At 37.5% G+C, this 11,295-nt stretch overlaps 1 protein-coding gene across 2 annotated transcripts in view; it reads left to right on the forward strand.

Moving 5' to 3' along the window:
• Positions 1-7,388, forward strand: part of RAD23B (RAD23 nucleotide excision repair protein B) — a 33,326-nt gene extending 25,938 nt beyond the window's left edge. For both annotated transcript variants that reach the window (XM_087822807.1, XM_016213740.2), the window contains exon 10: positions 4,970-7,388. In XM_087822807.1, coding sequence (XP_087678933.1) covers positions 4,970-5,083 — 114 coding nt within the window. In that variant the 3' untranslated portion in view covers positions 5,084-7,388. The remainder of the gene's footprint in view (positions 1-4,969) is intronic.
• Positions 7,389-11,295: the final 3,907 nt, after the last annotated feature.

The raw sequence follows: 11,295 nt of genomic DNA on the forward strand, positions 1-11,295 counted from the left end.
TTCATCTGTTTCCAAACTGATGACTGTTCTCATCCAGGCACGGCTGGTAACAGAAGGAATGGAATCACAAACATCAGGAATCATTTTGTTTGGTGTTTGTGTGCCCTTAATTCGTTAACTGTTGCTGGTTTTGTATTGTAAACTTTATCTTTTATGTATCCCCATTAAAAAGTCTAGTAGATAAATTTTCTTTGTTGAAAGCTTACTGTGGCTTCACCCATTATTTCAGATCAGTTAAACCTGAAAAGGAGTGAAAATTAAGTGAATTATCAGCTGTTACACAAGGTGTCCCCCAAAGGCAGTGTTTGTATCCAATAGCATTTTAGGATGAATTTCCTTTGTTCAAAGCTTAGTCTGGATGAAAAGAAACGGCAGTTTAACTTTCAGCTGTTAAAATGGCTGTACATGTTTTTGGGACACCCTGGATATTAAGAAACAAAATTTCATTGATATTTGAAAACTCAGTAAGAAAATGATCTTTAGGTGTTTGCCCAATTTAACATTATCTATTTTAAAATTTATATTTCAGAGTTTTTAACTTCATTACTGTCACTAAAATGTAAAATAGGTATATGAATTATAAAAAATGATGTACAGTAAATATAAGAACCTGCTATGCTGATTCTCTTCCCATCCTTACTAGGTCGACCAGTATAGGTCGTGGCACTGTGTTAACCTAGTTTTTATGATACTGTGACTAGTTATTCATTCTATGGCCCCATTGTTAACGTTTGTAAATAGGGAATTGTAATACTTGCCCTGTTTTACAAAGTGTCCTGAGATGGAAATTCGATAAAGTGCTTTTTAACTTAATACTTAGAAAACTGTCTGGACAATAATTTGTCCTTGTTTATGATGTAAGCATATCAAGTGTTCAAGGTTTATAATTATGTATTTCTTAAAAGATTCTTTATCATGCTGGTATTTTCCCCCCTCAAAGTAACAGAAGTGAGTAAATGACACTTGCCTCAATTGTTCTATAGCAACTGTTTTTTGAGGTTAGGGTTATCAGTTCTTGTTTCTGTGTTGGAGAAGTTTTCTTTTTGTTGTTTGTGCTTTTAATGTCACACTAAAAAATTACTGCCTAAAACAAGGTTAAAAGATTTACTTTTGTCTTTTCACTGAAGAGCTTATAGTTATTATTACTTCGAGGTTTGTGATCCATTTTGAGTTACGTTTTGTTTATAGTGCCTAACTACATTCTTTTGCATCTGGTTATTCAGTAGCCTCAGCACCTTTTATTAAAAACACTACTCTTGGCCGGCTGGTGTGGCTCAGCAGTTGAGCATCAACCTATGATCCAGAAGTTCAACGTTCAGTTCCCGGTCAGGGCACACATACCCAGGTTGCAGGCTCGATCCCCAGTGGGGGACGTGCAGGAGGCAGCCAATCAATGACTCTCATCGTTGATGTTTCTCTGTCTCTCTCTCTGTCTTTCCTCTCTCTCTGTCTCTCTCTCTCTCTCCCTCCCCCTTTCCCTTTCTCTCTCTGAAATCAATAAAGACATTTAAAAACAAACAAAAAACTACTCTTTCCCCACTAAGTCATCTTAGCATTCTTATTAATAAAATCAATTGATCAGAAATGTGATGATTTATTTCTGGGCTCTCAGTCCTGTTCCACTGATCTATGTGTTTACCCTGTGTCAGTACCTTACTGTCTTTTTTTTAATCCTCACCTGAGGATATGTTTTTACTTTTTAGAGAAAAGAAGGGAGAGAGAGAGAAACAACATTGATCAGTTCCCTCCTGTACATGCCTGACCAGTTATTGAACCCAAAACCTAAGTATGTGCCCTGACCAGGAATTGAACCTGTAACCCTTCAGTGCTCAGGATGACACTCCAGCCAACTGAGTCATATCAGCCAGGACCTCACTGTCTTGATTACTATGGCTTTGTAGTAAGTTTTGAAATCAGGAAGTGTGAGTGCTCCAGTTTTGTACTTCTTTCTCAAGATTTCCATATCAATTTTAGGATCAAGTTGTTCAATTTCTGCTGCCCTCCGCTCCCCCCCCCCCCCCCCCCCAAAACTAGATATTGTGTTTTTGTGTAGATCAGTTTGGGGAGTATTGCCATGTTAGCAGTATTAAGTCTTATCAAGCCATGAACATGGGATTTCTTTCCACTTATTATTAGATTTTCTAGAATTTCAGAAATGTTTTATAGTCTTCAGTTTGTACTTGCGTTAAATTGATTCCTAAGTATTTTGTTTTTGATGCTATTATAAGTGGAAGCGTTTTCTTTTTTAAAAAAATACGACTATTGATTTCAGAAAGAGGAAGGAAGAGAGAAACATCAATGATGAGTCATTGATCAACTGCCTCCTGCACGCCCCCTGCTGGGGATTCAGCCCACAATCTGGGCATGTGCCCTGACCAGGAATCGAATGTTGATCTCCTGGATCCTACCTAGATCGATGCTCAACCACTGAGCCACACTGGCTGGGCTGGAAGTGCTTTCTTAATTTCATTTTTGGATTGTCATTGCTAGTTTTATAGAAATACAATTTATTTAATGTATTGATCTTATATCTTGCAATCTTCAACTTATATCAATTCTGATCATTTATGTTGTTTTAGGATTTTCTGTATGCAAGATATCATTTGCAAGTAGACATAGTTTTACTTCTTCTCTAATATGGATGCCATTATTTATTTGTTTTGAGTGGCTAATTGCTCTATCTGGAGCCTCCTGTGTATTGTTGAATAGAAGTGACGAGAGCCAACATGCTCGTCTTTTTCCGCATCTCAGGGGAAAACATTTCAGTCTTTCACTAGTAAGTATGAAGTTAGCTGTGGGTTTTATTAAATTCCTTCTATCTGTTTGAGGAAGTTTCCTTCTACTCCTAGTTTGTTGAGTGTTTTTATCACAAAAGGTGTTGGATTCTGTCAAGTGCTTTTTCTGTGTTTATTAAGATGATCATGTAGTTTTGTTCCTTTTTCTGTTGATATGCTTTATTATGCTGATTGATTTTTGTATGTTGGGCCAACCTTGTATTGCTAGGATAAATCCCACTGGGTCATGGAGTATAATCCTTTTTTCTGTTGCTGGATTTGATCTGCTAGTATTTCGTTGAGGATTTCTGGATCTATCTTCATAAGAAGTATCAGTCTTTAGTTTTCTTGTGGTGTCTATATCTGGTTTTGGTATCAGTGTTTTAGTACTGGTCTTATGAATGAGTTGGGAAGTGGTCCCTTATCTTCTGTTTAGAAGACTATGAAAATTAATGTTAATTTTTCTTTAAATGGTTGGTAGAATTCACTAGTAAAGTTATCTGGGCCTGGCTTTTCTTTTTGGGAAATTCTGTGATTACTCATTCCATCTCTACTTGTTACAGGCCAGTTCAGATTTCCTGTTTCTTCTTGAGCTAATTTTGGTGTCTTTTGGTCACCTTCCCTCTAAGCACAGCTCCAGCAGTAGCCCATAAGTTTTAGTGCTTCGCAGTTTTGTTTTCATTCATCTCAAAGTATTTTCCAATTTCCTTTGTGATTTCTTCTTTGATCCATTGGTTATTTGGGATTGTTTTAATTTTCACATATTTATGAATTTCTCAAATTTCCTTTTGTTGTTGATTTCTAAATTCATTCCACTGTGGTCAGAGAACACACTTTGTATAATTTTAATCCTTTTAAATTCATCGAGGTTTCTTTTATGGCCTAACATGGTCTTTATATAGAGAATGTTCATGTGTACTTGAGAAGGATGTGCAATCTGTTTTAAGTATCCTGTGTCTGTTAGGTCTAGTTGGTTTATTATGTTCAGTCTTCTGTTTGCTTTTCGGTCTTCTGTCTAGTTGGTATATCCATTATTGAACGTGAGGATATTGAAGTCTCCAACAGTTCTTGAATCAGTTTTTGTTTCATGAATTTTGAGAATCTGTTATATATGTGTATAATGAAGTCTTTCTGATGTTTTATATTAAAATGTCCTTCGTTATTAGTAACAATTTTTATCTTAAAGTCTATTTTGTCTGATACTAATAAAGCCACTCCAGCTCTTTTTGTAACTGGTTTGCATGTATATATCTTTTTCCATCCTTTTACTTTCAGCATGTTTGTGTCTTTGACCCTAAAGTGTGTGTCATATAGAAGCTTATAGTTGGGTTGTGCCCTATCTACCTTTTACTTCAGCTAGCCCAGATTTAATCTGGACAAGACCTAGGTAACAAAATCATTTGAAGTTTCTTCTCCTTTCATGGATGAATACTCATGCTGAATTGGGACTTGTGCCCAGTGCTTTAAGGTCATTTCTTGATACAGTCTAAATCAAGGCCGTTGAGACAGTTGAGGAGGGGATTCATAAATAACATTTGGCTGACAAATATATCGTACCTAGTGAATTAGATCATTGACCTTAGTGTTGAAAGTCTTTAAAGCCGTGATTATTGAGTCACAAGTGATTTTTAACAGAGTAGGAAAGTGAAAGTGGCTCATATCACCATTTAAAATGCCATAAAAATTAAGCAGATAAAAATAGAACACCATATATCTTGATCTCAGAAATATTATGTAATATTACTAATAATTGATCACCCATTTTTCTAGTATGGAGTGTTTCATAAGGCAAGGAGATTGAGAATGATATTTGATCCTAATAAAGAATATGACTTTCTTTACAAATAATTGGGTGAAGTAGTTAAACTTATCTCCAGTTCTCATCTGTATCTTCACCCCTCATATACTAAAAGCAATTTAATTTATAAATTTCTATAGAATCATTTAATTTTAAACCACCACAGTAAGCAGCTAATTTTTAGTGTTAATGCCAACTGTTGTTAGCAAAGTATCTGTTAGTTGAATAGCTTTAACTAGGAACAAAGAATTTTGTAAGTGGTGGTTAAAGGAAAGAGTCTAGATTCATTTGGCCCCTTGGGTTGGATATGGATGGATTCATGTAAAATTCTCAAGGGCTTTTGTGTCTCTTACAGTAAGTTTTCAAGTGATGATACATTTTCTCTTTTTTCTTCCAGTTAAAGGCATTAGGATTTCCTGAAGGACTTGTGATACAGGCATATTTTGCTTGTGAGAAGAATGAGAACTTGGCTGCCAATTTTCTTCTACAGCAGAACTTTGATGAAGATTAAAAGGGACTTTTTTTTTTAATCTCACACTTCACACCAGTGCATTACACTAACTTTGTTCACTGGATTGTCTGGGATGACTTGGGCTCATATCCACAATACCTGTATAAGGTAGTAGATTGTTGGGGGTGGGAGGGAGGGATCTAGGATAAATACAGTGCATGTCTGCTTCAATTAGCAGATGCTGCAGATCCACACAGTGTGTAAAATAGACAACCAAAAATCAGCTTTTGCAGGTCTCTATCTCTTGTATAAAACAGTAGGTAACTTCCTAGGTTTCACTTTTTAGTGTACTAGATCCAGAAATTTAGTGTAATGCCCTGCTTTGTATTTCTTTGACTTAACAGTGGTTTCAGAAAGAATCTTTGCTACCTAGAATCTACAGTCTCTATTTCATGGCAACACTGGATAATGGCTTTATGAAATTGAAAAAATTTGGAACAACTATAAATAGAAATGCCAAATAATTGATGGTTATTGTTGCTGCTTCAAATAAGTATAAAATTAATGTCAAGAAAGCCCATTCTTTTCATGTTAAATACTTAGGGTGGGGGTGGGAGGAACGGGAACCTTTTCTTAAAGTGAAAATAATTACTGCTATTTTAAAATCTCTAGATCATTGAATGTGAGACCCTTCTGACATGATTTGAGAAGCTGTACAAGTATAGGCAGAGTTATTTTCCTGTTTACATTTTTTGGTTTATTTGTGGGGGAAATTGGTAGGTGTCTAATTACTGTTTACTTCCTTGTTATATTGCAGTAAAAGTTTTAAAACCACCATTGCATGTTTGCTTTTGATGTATCCCTTTGTGGAATTAGCACTTTGGGGCCATGGAGAACTGCAGTGCTGACTCTCCCTCTCGTCCCTTCTCAGCAGAAACGTGCTTGTCACTAAGTTGTGAGTTCAAACTGCAACCTTTTTAAAAACCCACAAAATGTTGATTCAGTTCAAAATTAATACAAATGTTTCAAAACTAGGTTTCTGGTATTTGTAAATGTTTTTCCTTATTAGATAAGAATGTATGACCATTAAATTGCTTTCAAAAAGAAAAGGTGGACAGAACTAGAATCCAGCATCTTTTATTGGAAAGACTGATGAAATCTTTTGGAAGGGTTGGGACATGAGGCTGGAAAAGTACTTTGGAAAATATACAATCAAGATATCTCGTGGCATATTAAAAGAAAAATCTTAATAGCAGTGTTGGCTTTTATTTGGATTTTTTCATCTCAGTTTTTTCCTTGGAATCTCCTTCATTGGCATTGTCTGATCATAAAGAGGGGATAGATGTCTACTTGTTTAGTTTTTCAAATCTGTTTTCCTGGCTATAAACAAGACTATTTAAAGAAATTTTTTTTTCTGCCATCTGATACTGAGTTAAGAAGATGAATTTGCACAGATTTCTCCCTGCATAATATCTTGCAATAATCCTTAGCACCATTTGGTGATGACTTTTTACGGTTTTACATCACGCACTCGTAACCTCTCTCTTTTGAAAATAAATGAAACCATGATTTCTCCCCACAATGTTAATTATGTAGTTTAATCTTTTTCATGTGTTTATTCCGTAAACGCAACAGGCCTTTGGACTTTGTATTACCTGTATGTTTTATAAATGAATCATGCAAAATATCTCAGGAGAATAAAATGAGGATTTGTAAATATGTTCATCATTCTAGGCAAAGGAGTTGGGAAGAGGGGTGGCATTTCTGGTCGATTATGAAATACTTTCATTTATTTTGTGACATTCTTTCCGCTACCTAATTGCTCACAGTAGCGAAAACTGGAAAAAGGAAAAAACACACAACAGCAGCCTCTTCCTTACTCTGGAAAGTGACAGCAGAAGTTGGTGGCATGGCGCTTTTGTCCTTGGACAACAAAACTACAAATAGTGGGATTAATTATTACCAGAGGACAGTTCAGGCCAAGTGTTGACTATTCTTTACAATACCTTGTTTATCTGCTTAAAGAACCAGACAAGACGCTGTGAAAGGAATAGGCTTTTTGTGACCTTTTGCTGTTGTTTTTAATTTACAAACAGTTTGGTAAATCTCTTAATGTAAGTGACTATTCGACTTTGGAGTTTTGCATTTGAGGTATTATGTCATCTATTCCTTGAAATGTTTTCATTGTTGCTCTATGGAAAATGTGAGGAAGCTTAAGTTTATATTTGTTAAAATCTTATTGCCATCCTCAAGTCAAATATGTCTTTACATTGTTTAAAAATACTGAAGTGTTCCAGCGAATAATTTTTTCCTGTACTAGATGGCTAGGATTCTAGAGAATTAATTATAAAATATTTTCAATACATCCAACATTGCATTTCTCATTTTTTAAGTGATTTTGCCATATAAAATCTAAGGTTGAAAGTTGCCAATGCCTTTGTCACCGATCCTTCTGTTTTCTTTAGTGAGTGGTGCAGGTAGCATGTAGAAGGCCAGGCACTAGACCCATTTTATTGGGTCTCCTGTTTGTTTTCTCAACTAAAGCATCAAAACAGAAATGGGATACCTGCTGGAATGTAAATCATGTTTCATAAGGGCTTTTAGAGGTTTCAGTATCCCCATTTCCCCCATACTTCATGCCTTACAGCAGCCAGCCTAAGACTGCTACAAAATATTCAACCAAACATCATCAGTTTCAGGGAGTAAGGACTTCCTGACCAAGTCTGTATTTTGGTGAGTTCCCCTGCCATGAGGCTCAAATGTCTCTTCAGTTGACCTCCCTGTCCATTTTGTTTCACTTCGTTCTGCTAAGCCAGGGGCTGGCAAACTACAGCCCCCTGAGCCAAACCTGGCTCACTGCCTGTTGTATGTTCTGTAAGTTAAGAATGGCCATTACATTTTTAAATGGTTCTTAAAAATTATGATACGTGAAAATTATTCAGATTTCAGTGTCCATAAATAGTTTGATTGAAACAACCATGCGCATTTGTTCACATATTATCTATAGCTACTTTTATGCCAAGGGGGTTTGATGTTGAATAGTTGCAACAGAGACTAAGGCCTGCAAAGCCTAAATAATTATGATATGGCACTTTACAGAAGAAGTTTGCCATCCCTGTTCTAAACTGTGATTAGCCTGTCATATGTTAAATTATATGATGCTTTTTATTCTTTTTTGATATTCTTGGCCTCTTCAGGGCTTAGCTTCAGTTTGTTTGTTACTGTCACAGGTTTTTTCCAGAGGAGTGGTACCACCCCCACATCTGCACTAAGGAAGGAGCATTGTGTGCCTGGTGTGCTGGTCGAGCACGTATGTGGTGTCTTGAAATCATTCTTTGCTGTTGCTACACTATTTTTGCTCTTACAGGAAGGTAATAAAATTCAGCACTAAGCTCACTGTCTAAAGCACCTGGCATAGTGACGAATCAGAACAAAAAAGTCAGATGACTCTTTTTTGGCTTTGGGATCCGAGTTGGGGCAGTTGAACAGCTGGAAAAAGAGTAGGTGGAACCCTTCAGGGAGAAGTGTAGCAGTTGGACCTGTTTGGGTGGCAAGCTAGTTTCTAGAACATTGTGTGGGTAGTGGGGAGGGGCCGTGATGTAGAGAGTGAAGGCTTGGACTTGCTGGGAAAAAGCACTTGCAGTAATGTTTTGGGAACCACAGGAACGGCAGCAGTGACAAATAAGTTGTAAAAGGCCTTCCCTATCATGATGAGGTGAGAGTTGGAAAACAGGTCCCTCAGTAGGGTTTTTACTGGAGAGGAGGCAGGGGCACCAAAGAAATAAGTGCTTCGTGTGTGGTGCTCAAATAAGTGCTTCATCTGTGTGGTGCTGCAGATTCCAAAATGAAGGAGAACGTGGACTCTGCCAGTGAGCTGGAAATACCATTGAATAGTGATAGCTCCGTTAATAGAAACAGTGTAACTCGTCTTCCAGGAGCACAGATTAGAAAAGAGTCACCCAGGCTCCTGCCTCATGTCTCAGTTTTCTGTTGATTTAAACCCCATCTGGCTCAGAATGAGTTAGAGATAACAGTCCCCTCCAGCTCATGAGGTGGTCTTCAGGGCACCTGGGGAGCCTGGCTTCAACCCTAGCCCCAAGCAACATTATATTTTTTCCCCAGTTTTGAACAAGTATTTCACTGTGATGAAAATGTGGAGAAGCTCTGTCCTACACTATACTATCTCTCTAGATGGGCCTCCTGCCTGTTAATGGCCTGCACACAAGTGTGCACCTACCGTGGCTGGTTACTGCCTATAGAAGAGCCACCTTAAGGCTCAGAGGGTGTTTGATATGGATCCCGGGTTGGTTATTGACAGCTGCTATCTCTTAAGTCCAGAATTATTTCAGAATGCACTTGAAGTTTGGCTGTAAATTACAGGAGCCAGTCTGGGTTTTATTTGCCTGCAATAGCAGATTAAAAGAACACTTGATAAATTCAAAATTGATTGGTTAAAAATGGGATGCGCCCTGGCCAGTTTGCTCAATGGTGAGAGTGTCTGCCCTTGGACCTAAGGGTCTCAGTTCAATTCCTGGTCAAGGGCACTTATCTTGGTTGCAGGCAATATCCCATCCGGACACATTTGGCAGTCAGCCAATCAGTGTGTCTCACATTGATGTTTCTCTCCCCCTTCTCCCTCCTCTCCATTCCAAAAAAAAAAAAAAAAAATCAGTGGAAGAAATATCCTCAGGTGAAGATTAAAAAAAATTGGATGAAAATGAATGGGGCTGATGGGACTTTTGTCTTAGGACAGCTTGGTTGGGGTTACGGTTCTTGTTTTTGAATGGTTTTATGAACCCTGGAGTTATTTTTGCAACTTTTCTTGTATTTTAACCTAGGTTAGGGTTTTTTGTTGTTTTGGGCTTGTTTTCAAATCTCTTTGGTTCGTTAGGCCCACTTCTGCTTGTTTGATAACATTTTGACTAATTTTTATACTGTCTCCAGTTCGAAGGAAATTATTTGAAGGAAAGTTAAATATTTTTAACAAATTTATTACTACTTTAATTGTAAAATATTTTTATGTCTTTAACTGGTGTTACAACTTTTGCACCGTATTTGCTTTTTTTTTTTTTTTTTTTTTTTTTTTGCAAAGAGCATTAACAAATTTTTAACTCGTAAACAATTTCAAACTTACAGAAAAGTTGCAGGAGCAGCACAGAGCTCCCATTTACCATCACCCCCTCCCCAAACCCAATTACATTTTGCAGTTGATCCAGTAATGCCATTATCCCAGGAGGATCCACTCCCGATTAACATGCTGCATTTAGTCTCTTCAATCCATACTCTTTCTCAGTCCTTTCTTGGCCTTTATGACCTTAACACTTTTCTGAAATTACGAGGCAATTGTCTTATAGAAAGTCCCTCAGTTTGGTGTTTTCCTCATGACTCAAGATTTTTGGGAGGAGTACCATAGAAGTGCTGCTGTGCTCTTGCACTGCATCCCATGAGGGGCACAAGGTATCGAGTTCTCCCAGCACTAGTCATGTTCATGTTGATTGCTCAAGGAGGGTGACGTCTGCCAGGATTCTCCACTGGACAGTCACTGTCTGTCTCTTTGTATGTAATACATATTTTATGGGGAGATATTTTGATTCTGTAAATATCTGATTTCTCATCAAAATCCTGCCCATGAGTTTTTCTATCCACTAATATTTCTTGCCTGCATTATTACTAAAATGGTTGCCAATTTGTCCTCTTCAGATTACGTAATTCCTTCTACATTTATTAGCTCACCTTCTGTATTCTGGCATTGACTTTCCCCCACTTAAAATTTGCTTCTCTTCGGATTCAGATTCCTCCTTTATTCATTGGTATACAATCCAACACTACTGTTATTTTGATGCTTGAATTGTCCCAGGTTTTGCCACTGTGTGCATCCCTAAAGCTGGCTTCTGTGTTTGGCCTGCCCTTGTCACTCCTGAGCACTTCCTTATTTTCTGGCATGATAATGTATTCTGGGGTCTTGTACTTTCTGTGCCCCATCCCTGGAATTCACCATTTCTTCTAGGAGCTCTGGTTCCCTTTCGTGGATATTATATTTAGAAACCAAAACTTAGTGCTCCTTGTGCTCATGGCTGCTGGAGTCTCACTGCTTCTGAGCCATCTGTCTGGGCTCGTAGGATATAACGCACATGCATACACATTTACATCTGTATTTTTGCATCTATATATAGATCACTGAAACTTGAGTTCACGCAGGCACCTTTAATTAATCCAACACCACAGCGTACCTTCTTGCTGCTCCCTTTCTATGTTTCCAGCTCCTCTCTTGG

This window comes from Miniopterus natalensis, chromosome 12, assembly GCF_054644295.1.
Source record: "Miniopterus natalensis isolate mMinNat1 chromosome 12, mMinNat1.hap1, whole genome shotgun sequence".
NCBI classification, from domain to species: Eukaryota; Metazoa; Chordata; class Mammalia; order Chiroptera; family Miniopteridae; genus Miniopterus; species Miniopterus natalensis.